This window comes from Pteropus vampyrus, unplaced genomic scaffold (assembly GCF_000151845.1).
Source record: "Pteropus vampyrus isolate Shadow unplaced genomic scaffold, Pvam_2.0 Scaffold93, whole genome shotgun sequence".
NCBI lineage: Eukaryota > Metazoa > Chordata > Mammalia > Chiroptera > Pteropodidae > Pteropus > Pteropus vampyrus.
In genome coordinates, this window is record NW_011888874.1 from 2,497,021 (window position 1) to 2,516,488 (window position 19,468).

The 19,468-nt window shown below is 48.0% G+C and overlaps 1 protein-coding gene across 3 annotated transcripts in view; it reads left to right on the forward strand.

The window, feature by feature from the left end:
- The first annotated feature begins 1,125 nt into the window (after positions 1-1,125).
- The window catches only part of IRS1 (insulin receptor substrate 1), a 58,719-nt gene continuing 40,376 nt past the window's right edge, over positions 1,126-19,468 (forward strand). For 2 of the 3 annotated variants that reach the window (XR_002781299.1, XR_002781300.1), the window contains exon 1: positions 1,126-5,945. Coding sequence is in view for 1 of the 3 variants with exons in the window: in XM_011364075.2 (XP_011362377.1) it covers positions 2,204-5,920 (3,717 nt within the window). In the remaining 2 variants the exon portion in view is untranslated. The remainder of the gene's footprint in view (positions 5,946-19,468) is intronic. The other variant, XM_011364075.2, reaches the window with a different exon arrangement.

Sequence of the window (19,468 nt, forward strand, 5' to 3'; positions counted from 1 at the left end):
TGGGAAGCGTTTGCTTGTGGTGACTGATAATGCAAGGTTAACTGTATTAAGAGTATCTCCAGCTAGATCCAGGCTGCTGATCTGCTCTCCTCATGAAGTACCCATTTCCTGTACAGTTGAGCTGGCACCGTCCTTGTTTTCTGCCGATTATCCTTGTAGTCAAGGGTAAAAATTTTATGGGGTGGTTCGATGGGTGTGGAAGCTATGTGTGAAACAAACACTTCAGCCAATATTTACGCAGTAGGATGTTGGCCTTAGGAACCCTCTCGTAGGTCCCTAACATCTTTTTAAAATCAAAAATTGATTTGAGACTATGATAAGGGGCATATGATTTTCTCTCCGTGCCTTTACCCCTAGGTGTGAATCCCCGCCCCTCGCTGGGTGGAGGAGAAGGAGCTGTGATATTTACATTTTCTTCCTAATTGATTAGCAGCTAACCGCGCAGCGCCGGACGTAGGACATTTCCCAGGAATCCCTCTTCTCGTTTTGGAGTGACCAGGATCCCCCTAAACGCTGCTCTTGGGTGTACCTCAGTTCCTTCGAGGTACCTCCCTGCGGCAAATGTGGGGATTCCAAGGTACAGGCTGGTCCAGGAGTTCCTTAGGAAAGCTTATAGAACGCCAGGCCTCCTCACCATGGCCTATCACCCCGAAACTGAAATGCAGCTTTTGTTATTTATTTCCGGGGGTGGGGGGGGGAGGCGGGTAGAAGCCTTGACTTGGAGAGCTCCCTCTCAAGAGGTCGATCTTACCTGTTAGGTAAGATGCAGCCCAGCTCCTGTGCCCCCTCCTCCCGGGGCCCTCCCCCTCCTCCCCAATAGCCGCAGTGCCCCCCCGCTGCCCCCCACCCTCACTCCTGCGTCTTCCCCGGCTCGCCCTCACCCCCCGCCGTTTTCCCAGACTCCCCTCGTGCTTTCGGGTAGCCACCCAAACACCCCGCCCGCGCCCGCAGCGGGGATTCCTGCGGGCCGGGGGCGCCCTGGGTGGCACGCGGGTAGGAAGGCTGTGCTCCCCGGCGGGCGGCCGCGCTGGGGCGCTGGCCGAGCGCTGCTCCGAGGCTGGGCGCGGGCGCCGCTGCGGCACAGCCGGGGGGCGGAGAGGGGCGGGCGCGGGGCGGGCTCGGCCGGGAATGTAGAGACCCGGGCGGGAGCCTCCCGGCGGCGGCCGGGCTGCGGAGCGCGGAGGCTCCGTCACGTGTTTTTCTCCTCCGAGTGAGACGGCGGCGCGGTCGGAGGGGGCCGGCGCGCGGAGCCAGACGCCGCCGCTTGTTTTGGTTGGGGCTCTCGGCAACTCTCCGAGGAGGCGGGGGGAGGAGGGGAGAAGTAACTGCAGCGGCAGCGCCTCCCGGGGCAGAGGCTTCTTCCTCGACTCCTTCCAAACCTGCCCTCTCGTCCCCTCCCCTCCTTGCCTGCCGACCGGAGCGAGGGGCAGGGATGAGCCTGTCCCTCCGGCCCGACCCCACCCCAGCTCCGCCCGTTGCCTAGTAGCCTTTCGCGTGGAAAAGCCACTTTCTCCGCCCGCCGAGATGGGCCCGAATGGGGGCTGCAGAGGACGCGTCCGCGGGCGGCCGCAGCACCAGCAACAGCCGCAGCGCCGCGGTCTCTGCGATTGAGCTGGTATTTGGGCGGCTGGTGGCTGCGCGGACGGTTGGGGGGTGGGAGGAGGCAGAGGAGGAGGGAGAACCCCGTGCAACGTTGGGACTTGGCAGCTCGCCTCCCCCTGCCCAAGGATATTTAATTTGCCTCGGGAATCGCTACTTCCAGAGGAGAACTCAGGAGGGAAGGCGCGCGCGCCTGGAGGGGCAACGCGGGAACCCCCGGCCGCCGCCGCCGCCGCCGCCGCCTGCCTGCCTGCGCGGGACTCCAGCCCGGGCGGCGAGAGATGCATCTACTCTCTTTCCCGGCCGCAGCGGCTGAGAGGAGACTTGGCTCTCGGATCCGGGCTGCACTCCTGCCGGACGCACTGCCTGCCCCCCCGGGCACGAAACGCCCGTAAACTCCGGTCGGGGCTCTCTCCTTGGCGCAGCCGCTGCGTCCAGCTGCGCCCGCTCCTCCCCAGCGCGGGGGGCGGCGTGGATTTCGTAGTCGGGGTTTCTGCCTCCTCCAGCCCTGTTTGCATGCGCGGGGCCGCGGCCGGGAGCCTCTGCCCCCCACCCGGTGGTTTTTCTGCGCCTGCCGCTGCACGGCGGCGGTGGCAGCCGCAGCATGGCGAGCCCTCCGGAGACCGACGGCTTCTCGGACGTGCGCAAGGTGGGCTACCTGCGCAAACCCAAGAGCATGCACAAGCGCTTCTTCGTGCTGCGGGCGGCCAGCGAGGCGGGGGGCCCGGCGCGCCTCGAGTACTATGAGAACGAGAAGAAGTGGCGGCACAAGTCGAGCGCCCCCAAACGCTCGATCCCCCTCGAGAGCTGTTTCAACATCAACAAGCGGGCGGACTCCAAGAACAAGCACCTGGTGGCCCTCTACACCCGGGACGAGCACTTTGCCATCGCGGCAGACAGCGAGGCTGAGCAGGACAGCTGGTACCAGGCCCTCCTCCAGCTGCACAACCGTGCCAAGGGCCACCACGACGGGGCCTCTGCCCTTGGGGCAGGAGGTGGCGGGAGCAGCTGCAGTGGCAGCTCGGGCCTTGGCGAGGCTGGGGAGGACTTGAGCTACGGGGACGGGCCCCCAGGGCCCGCGTTCAAGGAGGTCTGGCAAGTGATCCTGAAGCCCAAGGGCCTGGGTCAGACAAAGAACCTGATTGGCATCTACCGCCTCTGCCTGACCAGCAAGACCATCAGCTTCGTGAAGCTGAACTCAGAGGCGGCGGCCGTGGTGCTGCAACTGATGAACATCCGGCGCTGTGGCCACTCAGAGAACTTCTTCTTCATCGAAGTGGGCCGTTCCGCAGTGACAGGACCTGGGGAGTTCTGGATGCAGGTGGACGACTCGGTGGTGGCCCAGAACATGCACGAGACAATCCTGGAGGCCATGCGAGCCATGAGCGATGAGTTCCGCCCTCGCAGCAAAAGCCAGTCCTCCTCCAACTGCTCCAACCCCATTACTGTCCCCCTGCGCAGGCATCACCTCAACAACCCACCGCCTAGCCAGGTGGGGCTGACCCGCCGCTCGCGCACGGAGAGCATCACCGCCACCTCTCCCGCCAGCATGGTGGGCGGGAAGCAGGGCTCCTTCCGTGTCCGCGCCTCCAGCGACGGCGAAGGCACCATGTCCCGCCCGGCTTCGGTGGACGGCAGCCCCGTGAGTCCCAGCACCAACAGGACCCACGCCCACCGGCATCGGGGCAGCTCCCGGCTGCACCCCCCGCTCAACCACAGCCGTTCCATCCCCATGCCTTCTTCTCGCTGCTCGCCTTCGGCCACCAGCCCGGTCAGCCTGTCGTCTAGCAGCACCAGTGGCCACGGCTCCACCTCTGACTGCCTGTTCCCGCGGAGATCTAGTGCTTCTGTGTCGGGTTCCCCCAGCGATGGCGGTTTCATCTCTTCGGATGAGTATGGCTCCAGTCCCTGCGATTTCCGAAGTTCCTTCCGCAGTGTCACCCCGGATTCCCTGGGCCACACTCCACCCGCCCGCGGAGAGGAAGAGCTGAGCAACTACATCTGCATGGGAGGCAAGGGGGCCTCCACTCTTACCGCCCCCAATGGGCACTACATTTTGCCTCGGGGTGGCAACGGTCACCGTTACATCCCAGGAGCCGGCTTGGGCATGAGCCCTGCCCTGGCTGGCGATGAAGCAGCCAGTGCTGCCGATCTGGATAACCGGTTCCGAAAGCGGACTCACTCTGCGGGGACATCTCCCACCATTTCCCACCAGAAGACCCCATCCCAGTCCTCCGTGGCTTCCATTGAGGAATATACAGAGATGATGCCTGCCTACCCACCAGGAGGTGGCAGTGGAGGCCGGCTGCCGGGGTATCGGCACTCCGCCTTCGTGCCCACCCAGTCCTACCCGGAGGAGGGTCTGGAAGGGCACCCCTTGGAGCGCCGTGGGGGCCACAACCGCCCAGACACCTCCACTCTCCACACTGATGATGGCTACATGCCGATGTCCCCAGGAGTGGCCCCAGTGCCCAGCAGCCGAAAAGGCAGTGGGGACTACATGCCCATGAGCCCCAAGAGTGTGTCCGCCCCGCAGCAGATCGTCAGACGCCATCCCCAGAGAGTGGATCCCAACGGCTACATGATGATGTCCCCGAGTGGCAGCTGCTCCCCTGACATTGGCGGTGGGCCCAGCAGCAGCAGCAGCAGCAGCGCCGCCCCTTCTGGGAGTAGTTATGGGAAGCCGTGGACTAATGGGGTAGGGGGCCACCACTCCCACGCCCCGCCGCACCCGAAACTACCCGCGGAGAGCAGCGGTAGCAAGCTCTTGTCTTGTACAGGTGACTACATGAACATGTCGCCAGTGGGAGACTCCAATACCAGCAGCCCCTCTGACTGCTACTACGGCCCTGAGGACCCCCAGCACAAGCCAGTTCTCTCCTACTACTCATTGCCAAGGTCCTTTAAGCACACCCAGCGCCCCGGGGAGCTGGAGGAGACTGCCCGGCACCAGCACCTCCGTCTTTCCTCCAGCTCTGGTCGCCTTCTCTATGCCGCAGCAGCCGAAGACTCCTCTTCCTCCACCAGCAGCGACAGTCTGGGCGGGGGACACTGCGGGGCAAGGCCTGAGCCCGGCCTCCCGCATCATCTCCACCATCAGGTCCTGCAGTCCCATCTGCCTCGGAAGGTGGACACGGCTGCGCAGACCAACAGCCGCCTGGCTCGGCCCACCAGACTGTCCCTGGGGGACCCCAAGGCCAGCACCTTACCTCGGGCCCGAGAGCAGCAGCAGCGGCCAGCCCTGCTGCACCCTCCGGAGCCCAAGAGCCCAGGGGAATATGTGAATATCGAATTTGGGTGTGATCAGCCAGGCTACTTATGTGGCCCCGTGGCATCCCACAGCTCGCCTTCCATCAGGTGTCCATCCCAGCTCCAGCCAGCTCCCAAAGAGGAAGAGACTGGCACTGAAGAGTATATGAACATGGACCTGGGACCGGGCCGGAGGGCCACCTGGCAGGAGAGCCCTGGGGGCCAGCCTGGCAGAGTGGGCCCTGCACCTCCAGGGACTGCTAACATGTCCAGGCCGACCCGGGCAGTGCCTAGCGGCCGGGGTGACTACATGACCGTGCAGGTGGGTCGTCCCCGGCAGAGCTATGTGGACACCTCTCCAGTTGCCCCTGTCAGCTATGCTGACATTCGGACGGGCATCGTGGAGGAGGCCAGGCTTCCTGGGGCCCCAGCGGCGGCTCCCTCCTCATCCTCAGCAGCCCCTGCTTCACCCACTGTGCCTCAAGGAGCGGGGGAGCCGGAGGCTCGCTCTTCCCTGCTGGGGGGCCCGCAGGGACCCGGGGGCATGAGCGCCTTCACCAGGGTGAACCTTAGTCCCAGCTGCAACCAGAGTGCCAAAGTGATCCGCGCAGACCCACAAGCGTGCCGGAGGCGGCACAGCTCCGAGACCTTCTCCTCTACTCCTAATGCCACCAGGGCGGGCAACACGGTGCCCTTCGGAGGGGGGGCTGCAGTCGGGGGCAGCGGTGGTGGCAGCAGCAGCAGCACTGAGGACGTGAAACGCCACAGCTCTGCTTCCTTTGAGAATGTGTGGCTGAGGCCTGGGGAGCTTGGGGGAGCCCCCAAGGAGCCGGCTCAGGTTTGTGGGACTGCGGGGGGTTTGGAGAATGGTCTCAACTACATAGACCTGGATTTGGTCAAGGACGTCAAACAGCGCCCTCAGGAGCGCCCCCCTCAATCGCAGCCTCCCGCACCCCCGCCCCAGCATCAGCCAATGGGCAGCAGTGAGAGCAGTTCCACCAACCGCTCCAGCGAGGATGTAAGCGCCTATGCCAGCATCAGCTTCCAGAAGCAGCCAGAGGACCTCCAGTAGCTCAACTGGACACCACACACAGCAGGTGCGTTTCATGGTGACAGTCAGAGGACAAAACCGCTTTTCACCTTGTGCTTGATTTCTCTTCCTCTTTGCCTCTGCCCCTTCCCTGTCATTCCCACTGCTCCTTAGGGAGTCCACTCACTGGAGGAGGGGAGGTCAGGGCACACAAGATGCTCACCCCACAGTCACACCTGCATGATAGTCAAATAAACCTGTAGGAGCAGCCACACGGGAGGGAAGCCTGTTTTATTTGAAGTTCCCAAGGGAAGTACTTACGGTAGTGTTTTCAAAACATATTCTCTTAAACCAGTTCTGAGATTTGTGGAGTTCAGATATAAGAACCTTGGTCTCTTTATTGAAGTTTACTTTTGACACTATATTTAGGTTACTCCCTGGAAGGGACAATTCTTCTACAAAAATATTTGTTACAACGGGCTGAGACCTTCATTTAAGGCAATTTCTCAGAGCTCTGAGGTTGATCACGATAAGTCGCTCTGTGTACTTTAGTTCTGTGATTTCCCAATATCAAAGGCAGCCTAAGTAGCGGTGGGAGACGTCGATTTTTATTTGCATTTCCCTAAAACGATTCAGGAGCAAGAGCTTGTTTAGGCTTATGCATTTAGAGAGAAATACCTGTCTACGACTCTTTAGAATATAAGGGCGATGCTTCCTTTTTGTTCCTGGACCAGGATTTGTGAAGTACGCGCACACGCCAGCCCACCACCTCGCAGGCATGACTGCTTTTGTACAGGATATGCGGTGAAATCTGCATGTGTCTGGGACTCATTATTAGTTAAGAGTTATGGAAATTCACCCCTGTGTGTCTGCTTCACAGTTGTCTGCTCCTGCACGGGCCTGCACAGAGACTTCACACACATCATCTGGGGGGGGGGGGGGGGGAGGGGGCTACTCTGCATCTTCTGTAAAATTACTTCATATTTTTATGTTGAAAGACGGAATATTAAATCAGGGAAATGGAGGGGTTTGGTTTTTGCTTCACATTGAACATAAGGGCTAAACCCTGTACTCTTCATTTTTAGGATATTTATTGTTTGCCTTTAAGTTCAAGGATAGATGCCTCAGTAAATGTTGAAAGTTGGCTTTAAGTCTTCTGTGGTTAATGCTGTGTTGAAAATGAAAAACATTTGTAATAGGAAATTAGCCTGCCCTTCGTTCTATTGAGCCTGTTTTCTGGTGGTCATAATTGTGGGAAGAAAGGAGTATAGTTTGCAAATAATGTGATGAGTTGGCAATGCAGAAGTTTCCAGCATTTGGAAACACTTTATTCTGACAAACTGTTTATCTTGTGATGGTCTTTTTAAAATGTGCTTCACAGAATGAGCTTTTAAAAGCATTCTTCTTCTTAATATATGTCCGTTCATAAGAAATTAATTTCTACATTGGGTTCCTGTTGATAAATACTTGTTGATTATGTGGTCCCAGCCTCTTAGATTTGAATAGTTTCCAGTCTTTGATCCATGTCCTTCTCTATTTTGTAGAACAAGGTATAGGTGTATGAATAAACTAATATTTTAGGTGATAGGATATATTATAAAAAGTATTTATTTGATCAATATTCAGCACTTATTTTCATGATTCACTAGAAGATTTTGTGTTTATCAACATGAACGGTAAAACTTTTGGTTATTTCAAAGATGTTTTGGAGAATGTGAGTTCCTCTAACACTTTAGTCATTTGTGATACAAAGTCTTCATTTATAAATAATAATAATTTGAAGGGGGGGGAACCCCAGCAGAACTTAAATTTGGTTTTAAAGGAGATGAAGGAAGAGGCTAAGAAACAATACATTTTCCTCACCTGTTTTCTTAATTCAAACAGGTTTCTTTTTATAGAATAAATAATATTTCCTCTGAAGGAAATTGATGACCAAATAGCTTTTGTCTTTCAAAAGGGGTTAAAATCCTCCTTGTGTGGAAGATACATTAAAAACCAACCAACCAAAACAATTTTTCTATTTTTAATTTTCTTAGGAAAAAAAATATTATTGACTAATCATACAATCATATCCCTAATAATCTCGGAGTACCAGTAGACCACGCTTTAACATCACCATGCCAGAAAAGTCTACATTTATTGGTAAGATGAAAATACAGCAAGATGAGGAGGGGGTGCTGTTTTAAATGAGGCACCAAATGCTACTTGGCACATTTACACCCTGAATTCTGCTTGCTGGCCTTTGCCCTGTTGAGTTTAAAATATGATTTCGATAGTCAATTATTATCTGAAACGAAAAGAAATCAAACCTGTCCTGGGCAAACAACCTTCCTAGGAATGAGTGTTAGTTTGTGAAAGTGTGTTCCTGACTCCCTCAGCAGTTTCTTGTCTTTGCCTCTTTCCCACGTCTCAGCTAACACCTGAAACGTGAAAGGAAACGAGGTGCTCTGAAGCTGAGCCTTCTCCTATCCGCTCACTTTAAATATCTCCTCTCGTCTAATGTTTTTCACAGTCTATTCAAGGGGAACATTTGTGAGGCATTTAGCTCGGGTTCCCTCTGCTTCACTGCCTGTCCAACCACGGTTTGTTTCTCTGGTCAGTCTGTCTCCTCTGACTTGGTTCTAACCTGCTGGATTGATTTCCCAATATTCCCCATCTCCCATTCCCTTTGTTTTCCGCCTCTGATTTCATATTCCTGGCATTGCCTGCCCTGTTTGCTCCATTTTTGAATTCCACAGCACTTGTGGCCTGCGTACTCTCTGCAGAGTAAATTGAGAGCCCAAGGAGGGCGGGCAAAAAGGACACAGCAGCAGTTCAGCTACCTTTAACCAGGGTTTCCCTCCAATTTGTTTTTCCGTTTTGAAACTGCAGGTGGGAAGAGAGCAGGTTTTGGCAAAGACATAGACCCAAACCATCCTTTTGAGGTTCCCTCCCCTCCCCTACCCCCCGCTTTTTCTGGTCATTTTGTTAAGTCCCCCTAAAAAGGCGCGGGAGCGGGGGTCATTTCCTTTCACTCTATTTCCTTTTGTGATTTCAAGGATTCCATACCTCCAGGACGCCCTCCCTACCCTCCTTCCCTCTCCCTCCTTCCCGTTTCCCTCGCTGTGTGGCCTTTTTGTCTGGCGCTAACCCTCTCGGCTCTGGCACTTTCCCGTTTCCCGGGTCACCTCCGCTTCCTGCATTCCTCCCTATTTATTTGGCACTTGGCTTCCCCTCCCGCCTAGCCCCCTTTCGCTGGGGGTTGAGGACTGCGTGGCAAGGCTGACGCTGCTCTCAGAACTCTCCCACCCTGCCCATGCCGGGTGGCCGGGGGACACCGAGGGGGCCGAGCCCCTTCCTCACCAGCCCCTTCCCCTGGGGCAGGGCAGTGCAGAGTGTGGCTCTGAGCTGGCGGATGGGCGCTGATTGGCTCCTGGAAAAGCCAATCAGTGAGCGTATCAGCGGAGCTGCCTGAGGCGGGGCGGGGCCTGGGGCTGGAGGGTGTGGGACGGGGGCTGTGGCGCGCTGGGGCCTCGTCCGCGGGTCCTGCTGTGGCTGCGGGCTTGGCGCCCCTGGCCGCCATCTCCCACGCGTTTCCATCCACCCCCTCCCCTCTAGAGCCTTCAGAACTGAGCCAAACACGAGCCCCTCCCATCCCCTCCCAGAGGATGTTCTGCACTCTGCCTTATTCGTGCATCCAGACCAGAATCCTAAGAATGAGAAAGTCCGACCAGCCCACTGACTGAGGCCGGAAATACACACTTCCTCTTATTTTTAATTGAGAAAAATCCAGGCCGTGACCATGTGACATTCCCCATTTTGTTTCCCTCCTTTCGTTACTACGGTTTACTACGACACTGAGTTCCTTCATCTTCTTGTCTTAAAATCCACGAGCAGGAGGGAGCTGCAGCACGTGGTTGTAGGATTGATTGGGTTGGCTTAAGATTCTCACATTTACATTCCTTCCTAATGGGAGGGAGGAGGAAAAAAAAAACAGAAGAGAATGCATGTGCTGTGACTGGCACTGGGGATCATCGGAAAAACTCATTTGGCTTGACATTGCATTAGGGTCAACACCATATAGAGTGCCTGCAGTTTGCAAAGCATGGAGCTGGATAAGATCAACACAAACTGACCCTTCTAGACCCGAGGGAGCTCACAGTGAAATGAAAACGTCGGATAGAGCTTGCAAATCGTGAGAATCTAGAGATTCATTACAAGGGCTTGGATAGGTTTCCTTTCTGAGGTTGGAAGAAAAGCTTTTTTTAAGCTCTCAGAAACAGATCTGTTTTTTGACCAGTGACAGCCCAAGTGAAAGCTCATCAGGGTAGGCTGGGGGAACCGATTTTAAAAGCCTGCTAGATTTGTGTTGTGCTTCTTCATATAACCAAAATTATGTGAGATGCATTACTATATGGGATGGAAAATTTGTTCAGATTTATCCTTTCTGAAATAAATGTGGGAAATAAGAAAAAGAAATACTGTGGCAGTATTTTCACCTCCTCCAATCCTATCCCTTTCAAATAAACATTTCTCACCATCCAGCATCCCTGAATCATAAGCCCCAAAGGCAGCATTTTTTCCTCAGGTGCCCATTGAAATAAGTAAAAGTGTAAGGAAGAGCCACTGCCCAGTGTAAATCCTATGGCCTAATACTGCTTCTGAGCTGTGGAAAAGAGTCTTTCCGCAGTTCCAAAAAACTTTGAGCATCTAACAAGCTTTTTAATTTCTGCCATTGTTTAGGTGGCTTTTATATTTAAAAAAACAAATCTGTATAAAAATATTTCATATATTGTAGTCATTTATCTGACTGCCCCCCAAATAAATACTGTCTCCAGAATTGCTGTGCAGTAGGGACTTAGAATTCAAAAGTGCATGCTCCCCCCCTTTTTTGGTTTATCAGAATTCCTGGAAAATAGCTTTATGTTATCTTGACTGATGCAATGGAAAAAGTAGCTCCTTGGAGCTAGAGATCTTGTGTTCTAACAGCCAGTGCCCTTCACTAGCCAGGTGACCTTGGGCAAGTCACTTAAGATCTCTGGACCTTAAGAGAACTTGAGAATGTCGTTCTAAATTATTCTAACCTCCTTTGCAGCTCTAAACATAGGCATATTTTGGAGAAAAAGGCTGATTCTTTAATGGGTCAGTTGTAATGCGGATTCTTTCTGAGGAAGCTGCTGAAGGGCTCCTAATGAAATGCAGTACAATAGTTTGTTTTGTTCTGTTCTGCCTTTTGGATCAGACACTCTTTATGGTTTGATTAAGGACTGCTTTTAACCTTTTCTTCTTTGGAAGGGACATTTTCAGGTTTTTAACATACCTTAAGACAGAACCTCCTGACTGCATCAGTCTAAGTTTTTAGAACATTCTCTAGACTGGATCAGGCTTCTCACACCCCTTTTATTAAAATCAAATGTGTGGCAATGCAAGTCACCTGCTAATTTCTGCATCCTAAGGTCAACTGTTAGAAGTGTCTCACCCCACCCCACAGCACAGGTCACACTTTAACCAGTTTGTTTCTATGACATTATTCTATTTATTCTGTTGGAAATCGCCCTTTCTTGAACTGGTGGTCTCTTTATGGATAATGTTTCTCATTTGTAACATCAGAAACCTTCAGTGAGGTATCCATTTGAATGAACGGAAAGGAAACCTGAGAGGCCAGTTGGGGATTGTAGGAAGTCTTCCACAATTTTTTGTTTAGTTTTTGTTTTCTCTGGTAGGTGTATTGAAAAAGTTCCTTGTTTCTCTTGCCGGCAAAATGAGTGTTGGCCCGCTTTTTTGGGCTTTCGGATTTTTGATTAGTTAGTTGAGCTTACACAGCTTTGCTGACCCAGTATTATTGTGGCTGTCCGGTTGCCATTGTATTCAGGAGTTCTGACCCTTTGGGCATCTCCATGTGGATTTCATAAGTCGTTAGAAGAGTCTGTTGACTCTTTCATTCAGAACTTCCGTAGACTTATCTTTTCCAATCTTCCTGCTATAATCAGATCTATTTCTTAGCTGTATAGTATATAAATGGTTCTTTTTATTTCGCTGGGTTGGTAATTCTAGGATAATAGAACCCTTCACAATGTTAAAATTTTGTTTTGCTTTATTTTGAAGAAAGTCATTTCCTCAATTATTTCCTCATGTTTCAGAGTTACTGGAAATTGTATTCAAGGAAAGTAGCTTCTTGTGAATTCAGTTTGAAGTGATTTTCACACTGAAGATTCTGTAACTTTTTTTATACTCATGCTTTTTTGTGTTTTAATATAATAGATACTCTTCTCAACCACATTTAGAATTAAATAATTGATTTATTTCATTATCTTATGAGTCCATAGCTATGTGGCAAACTTTAAAAGCTCTTCTTAAAGTGTTATTGAACATGTTCAAAAGTTGTAATCACACTGAATTTTAACTTAACAGTTACATTTGAATATTAGTATAGTATAATAGTATACTAATTTCATACTAATATAAAATAGTCGCAAAAAAACTTATGGTAAAGCTTTTTTAAATGCTAGGCTAGTAAATATCTATTTACTTCTCATCTTGTCTTACATTATGGAAATGAATCTGTCCTATTCTTAGTTCACAGAAAAAGAGGGAAGATGGATTAGATAAGTATAATGTATGGTTATCTATGGGCAAAGGAATAGTCTCCATTTTAATAATGTTCTTGCTGCAGGCTCTGCTATAATCTATAAATTTGGTTGGATAAATGTTATTTGTGCTGCTTTAATGAGTTACTGATCTTTGAATAGTAGAGCTTTTAAAAATGCTATGTTTATGTTGAAAAGGCTGCTTTTCTTTTTCATCTCCCTTTCTGCATTTTCATTAATGATGGCAGTAGAATCGAATATGTGGGTCAGACTAATTTTAATCTTATCTATCTTCAAGCAGAGAAGGGATTTTGTAGTTTTATTACCCCTCCCCTGAATGTTTTAGTGAGTAAGCTCAATTGTATGCATTGTTTTTCCATTCCATGGTTTTTTGTTTGTTTTTTGTCCTCACCCAGTCCCCCGCTCCCTGGGTCACACTTTGCACCACCCCATCTACCCCTGACCTAGCCCACTTAGAGCCAATTGGGTGCTAATTGGTTGGCCTGAAGAAGATACTGGAGAAACCCCAGTTGTAGTGAGAGAAAAAGACAGATAATCTCCCCCTCTTGCCCCCGCCATTTTTTCTGTTGACAAAAATATACTTTGATGTGAGTTCTCTGATCTTCCTTCACGAATCTATGCCATTTGCCAAACAGTACCACTTAGTCTTATGAAGTTGATAGTTGTGTTATGTTTGTCGAAATGATCAAGGAGGCAGTTTTTATTCTTCAAATACATATCTACAAACTGTATTTTGTAGAGAAAATCATGATTCTTACTTTTAAGAAGGTTATCATCTGAGACAGGCAACATTAAAAAAGAAGGTATTTGTAAAAATATACCAATTAGTGGAAGGTTTCTGAAATATTCAGTAATTACTATGCCTTTAACTATTCGTTTGAAGTTCTCCAACGATCACTTTCCTGTTCATTTAAGAATCGTGGGAAGGGCTCTATAGGACATGAGAGAGAATCATATTACCCTCGAATTTTAGGGATTGTGGGAATAATCAGAAGAACTTCAGCATCTCCAGTGCAGAGTTAGAGGCCACCCATCTGCCAGCTCCGACATAGGTCATCAGACCTTGGCCAAACCATGATTTTTTGTTGATCCCCTCTCTCTTCCTTCCTCAATAAACACCATTGAACACCTGTTGTGTTCCAAATAGCACATACTCTGTTGAAAGATGAGGATGGATGCTTGGAGGAAAGAAACGGGAGTGAGGGGAGTTCATGCAAGTAATTAGCAAATTTCTGTGGCACCAGGGATCTGGGCTCAGCTAAATGGAGGTTCAGAACACGCAGTCCATGGGAGTCAGCATTTTTCATGTACTTACAGGGAGAAAATGCCATCCACCTCAGAAATTTGTGCTTTTCTTCATCGTTCCAACCCAGGCTTCCTGCCTCACAATCCCACCAGCATCCTTAAATAGTCGATAAGGCCTTGAGACCCTCGTTTGGAGGAGTGGTCCATTTTCAGATATGCAGTTAGCAAACGATATTGGCAAGAAGCAAGAAAAGATACCTTTGGCTCTTTCATCCAAGTGAAGCAGCCAGTACAGGGGTCCCGGTGTTAAATGAGCAGGAGTTCAATGATGACTTGTTATGGGTCTGTCGGGGTTAGGAAGCATGGCGTGAAGGTGGAGGCTGCAAAAGAAACGGTGAAGTCTTTTCCGTTGGTCTTGGAAGCTCTCTTATTCAAGGACTTTTTTCCCCCCTCTCAGTGGGTGGTTTTTATTTTTAGTAGTGAAAGGCTCTCACCCTCTGACCTTGGGTTCCTGCGCTTGCTTCTGGCTGGAAGTATAATCTCCTTTGAGATTTTGTCATTGCTGCCTCTTAAGTGTGCGCACACACTTTCCTTCTCTGTTTTGATGATGTGCAGTCATATCTGTTTTTAAGTTTGCAGTAGTTTTTTACAGAAACATAAAAAAAGCCTTTTTTTTTTTTAAGACCACCGAGTTTTATGATAGCTTGCTCGCTGGGTCCATTCACACTTTTTTTTCTTCAAGTTTCTGGTTCAGGCAATAGATGCACATGCTATAAGTTTCAAGTAATTAAATTTTTTTTAAGGTATTGAATGAAGAATAAGGCCCCCTCCCGCTCGTTGCCCAGCTTCTCTTCTCAGAGGCTACCATCAATGATTTTGTTTTTTATCTTTCCGGAGGTGAACTATTCATAAATTTTGAAGCTTCATAATAAAAAATTGGTGGTATGCCCACTGCTCAAAGTCTTCTATGGAAGAACATGCTCAGATCTCAAATTTCTGCACTAGAGGAACACAGCAGACAACATACCTCTTACAATAGACTCATTGCTCTTTTTGTTAAAGAGAAAAAAGAAAATGCCCTTTACTTTCCATGCCTCTTGCATTTCATGTTTGTATAAACTGATTAACAAGGGAAAGGTGCCTCAGTTTTAAGTACTACCATTTAAAATCTTTAATACCTTATTTTCTTCCCCTGATCACTTTCGTGGTAGTAAGCAGACTCCTCCCTTTCGCCACCACCCCACCCTATGAATAACTAGTTCTTAATATAGTATAGTAGGATTAAGTACAAAGGTTAAGGATTCTTTTGAAGACTTTCTGGACACCAACGTCTCATAGTTTTGAGAGTTCAAAAGAATTAATGCTTTTTATTGGAATAATCTTTCATCATTTCCAATTCTGGAAACAGTTTATTTTAGACATAATATTGTATAGAATTAAAATTAATTCCTTTGCACTAGTGATATTCTCTCATACATTTTCTTTAAAGTTATTAATACTTTTGAGAAAATGAGTTTGGAATATAGAGAATCTATTACACTACCTAAAGAAGACATATGTATTACTGAGATCATTTCTACTTTGAACCAAGGATGAACTCTGCTGTTTAAAAATATTTATGACTGATGCCCTGATGTTCTTGCTAATTGTGGTCCAGATAGAGTATGAATGGAATGGGATAGCCCTTGTTACAAAACAGAAACTTTTAAGATAACATTTGATGACAGGTAACAGTTAAACTGGAATTATCAGTCATTTCATCATTTTTGGTGACTTGTCAATAAGAGTGTGCTAAAAGCAGTAATAATAGTTTTCTTCCAGATCATCTAGAGGAAGGAGGAATGAGATTCATCAACACGAAGGAACTTTTTTAAAAGCTGTTAAAGAATTTGGTGTACAAATCTATCCAGTTTCTTAGGTGTATGCATCATTTAGCTTTGATGTGTAACAAACCATCCCAAAATGGATTGCCTTAAAACATCAGTCATTTGTTAGGTCACAATTCTGGGGCTTGGTGGTTTGGGCTGGGCTCAGTTGGGCAGTTCTGCTTGTCTTACTTGGATGGATGAGCTCTCGTGGTTGCAGTCACTGGGGAGTTGACTGATTGGCGTAAGATGGCTTCGCTCAATTGTCCGTTGGATTGCGCTGGCTGTCAGTTGGCGCTTGCTATTGACTGAGCCACATGTCCCCTACAGGCTAACTGGAACTTCACGTGATATTGCACGAGTTCCCAACAGTGAGAGGGCGCAAGCATGCACAAGTACTTTTCAAGCCTCTGCTTATATAACATTTGCTTCCATCCCATTACTAAAGCGAGTCACAAGGCCACGCCCAGTTCCAAAGGGTAGAAAAAGATACTGATTCTTGATGAGAGAAACCATTTTTTTCTGATTTGTACATACATACGCATATTCATAAACACGTTATTTATGTCATCATTAGCAGTTACTTATCAATTGCATTTCGAACATTTAGAATAAAAATTATTCTTAGATGTTTATAATGAGTATTCCCAGCTCTGGGTGAAATATCAGTGATTTCCTTCATGTTAGGGTGGCGTCACTTTTTTCCTCTTAATTTTTCTTTAAGAAACATGAAAGCTTATGTTCCCCCAATAAATCTTTATTGAGCTCCTTTGCAAGCCAGGCGCTGGAGGCAGAATGGGACGGGTCCCCCCTCATGGTGCTTATGGGAGGCAGAGAACAGAGCCAGGAACAAAGAACTGTGCCGCTGGGAAACGTAGCGTGAAGAAGGACGACGAGGTGTTCAGAAGTAAAATAACGGGGAACTGCTTAAAATGTGGGGGTGGGAAACGTTTTTGAGAAAATAGTAAACAATGTAGTCCTATCATTCAAGTTTGTGAAGGGGAAACATATTTGTATATCACACGGGCCTTGGGCCGGGTGCATATTCAGGCGTTGAGATGGAGTCTTTTTTGTTTTCTCTTTAGAGAATGCCTCTTGGATGAGTGAGGGGAGGAAGCTCACCTCTTAAAAAAAAAAAGAAAAAAAGAATGCTGAGATTCCTAGTACCTGAGACTGTTGTCTGTATTTTTACTGCCGTTGGTGGTTGGTGACAGCATTTCTGCTGTTTGTCTTAAGACTGGAGGATCACACTTTCTAGCATCCTCAGGTGGCTCACAGAGGCTTGGGGACCCAGCACCAGAGGACACTGGGCATGTGACACTGTGCTCCTCTTCCCCTTCACCAGGACCGCCCTTTCCCTACCTGCACAGCAAGCTGGACTGGCCGAGAACTTGCCCAGAGAACTAGACCTTTTGTAGGGTGAGGGGAGGAGCAGTAGCCAAAACAGAGTCGAAGACTTTTCAAGGGTTCAATGCTTTGAAAGAAGTTTTCTCACCTGAGCACAAATCCAGATGTTAATGCAGAGTTGCTCATGATTGGAAAGCTGATGCAAATGGTTGGAAAGATGGAGTCAAAGCCAAGGCTACACTTGTGTTAACTCTTTGCCCCAGATCTTCGAAGTTACAGAACAAACCAACATGGAGCACTGTATAAAAGACCTCACGGGTGTGGGAGAGAGGGAGCTTACACGTTTTGAGGGGCCGGTTGAGCGGTGTATTTTTATTCTGATCTTGGCAATTCCCATCCACCCCCCAACTCCTCCATTGCTTTCCCTCTCTGCCCGCCTTCCTAATTCCAGGGCACTCTTTGAACCACAGCTAAACAATAACTTCCGTTCAAAAGTGATCCCATTCCTTCTGGTTAGATTAAGGAATCTAAATATTACATTTGTTTAAAGATTAAGGAATCTAAATATTACATTTGTTTAATGGGTAATTTCTGAAAATATTTTACTTCCACGAATAGGATAGTTGGGTACCCTAGAAGTCATTGGGATTATAATTAAAACTTTCCTTTTTGCCTAGACTTTACTGCGCGCGCGCGTGTGTGTGTGTGTGTGTGTGTGTGTTGTGGTGTGTTTGGAGCCAGATCGGAAGTTTAGGGGTTGGAAACTACAGTCTAATAAAAAGGGTTATATTCTTAAAACTGGATCTTTAAAAATATTTTGCATTCTGAGCCTTTGGTCCCTTACAAGTCCCTGCAGGGGACTGAGCTTCAGAAAGTGTGCAGGCTTGTTGTTTCTCGGGCCTTTGAACTGGGCGAGGAATGTGGCTCAAGACGGAACAATGAATGGCTGGTGCTTTTAGCCTCCAGCCTGAAACTCACTGGAGGAATGTTATTGTGTCTTCAAAGCCAGCGTCCCACCAGCCTGTATTAGATGGGCTCTTGAAACGCGTCTCTGCGTGATCGAGTTCGCACAAAAACCCACGCCACCCAATCCGATCAAATTTGCTGGCTACTTTTAGGTGGATTTTTAAATGACTGTCTCTTCTCTAAGAATAAAACTCAATTCTACAATTCCACCGCTCCCTCCTCACCCCAACTGAGAAGATTTGTTTCTCACTAGATAAGGAAACTTAAGGCTTTTTTTTTTTTTTTGGTTCAGAGAATATTATTTTTAAAATGGTGGCAGGAGGTATTTATGAAGATAAAGAAGTCTTAGTTCTGCAGAGTTTGGAATGGATTTCCATTAGATGTTAGTAAAATTGCGTTTGCTATATAAAATCAATGCATTTACATGATCAAAGAAAACATTTAGAGTATTCTGTTTGCTGGGTTCAAGTGTAGCCAGCACCCTGCCTCATACCTTTCTTTCAGAAAATTTACCCCTTCCTGACAGGTGATGGAAACCCCTGTCTTTGCTCTGGTTACTGGTTTCACGGTGCTCTTTCCTACTAAAAATAGTGAGCTATTTTAGAGTAGGCTCGTTATTCTTTTCATGACTCCAGTATCTGAGGATGTGCTCACAAAATGCTTGCCAAACTGAAAACTTGATCATCAATAGTTCAGGAGAGGGTTGTTGGATCAGGGATGAGGATGACTTTAGAAAAATCTCAAACAAAAACAATACTATGCATATAGTTTGAGTACCTCACACCTTTCCATTTGCCAAATATTTTTAAAAAATCAAATTCAGATTTAACCATTTATTCAAAATAACCAAACAAAATTACAGGAGTCCTTGCAATTTAATAGGACCAGATATGAAAACTTGGGTAAAATTAATTACAGTTGCATCATCCCTATGTCTGAAATCTTTGTATATATACTTCCTCTGTTCCCCCAAACTGTTCTTTTAGAGATTGACAGAAACTTTGCTTTGTTTTGACAAGATTTATTTCTCTGCTTTCAACAGTAGTTCATCAACTTTTACTCCATTTAATAGAGTTCTTCTGATGTTAATTGTAGCTTACCGATCTAGGTCATAGCATAGCCTTTTTACTGAGGTTTAAAGATATCAAAAGCAATGAGAAAAATATTTGAAAAATAATTATTGTATCATAGTTACTTCTAGTTTTGAAAAGAGGTCAGTCATTTAGTATGTGATTCATAGAGTCCCCTTCTAATTTGTCCCTATGCCCCTTCCTTTTCTTCCACTTGGGTCTATTGTTGTTAATTAGCCCTTCTGCTAAACTGTGGGTAAGGTCTGGGAAGAGGAATTAAATTTAAACGCGTTCATTTTGCCAATGTGGCACTTTTTAGCTACTCTGCTAAAAAGGTACTTTGGTCTGGGAAATTGACCCTAACTGCCAAGATATGAGACTTTTCCCCTGCATTCTATTTCCATACTTGATTGAGGCTGAGCCAGTTTGATGGCCAAAGTCATAGACTGTGTCTTCTGGTTTATCAGCTATTAGCAATTCTTTTAAAACGCTGCTTGAAATTTCAACTAT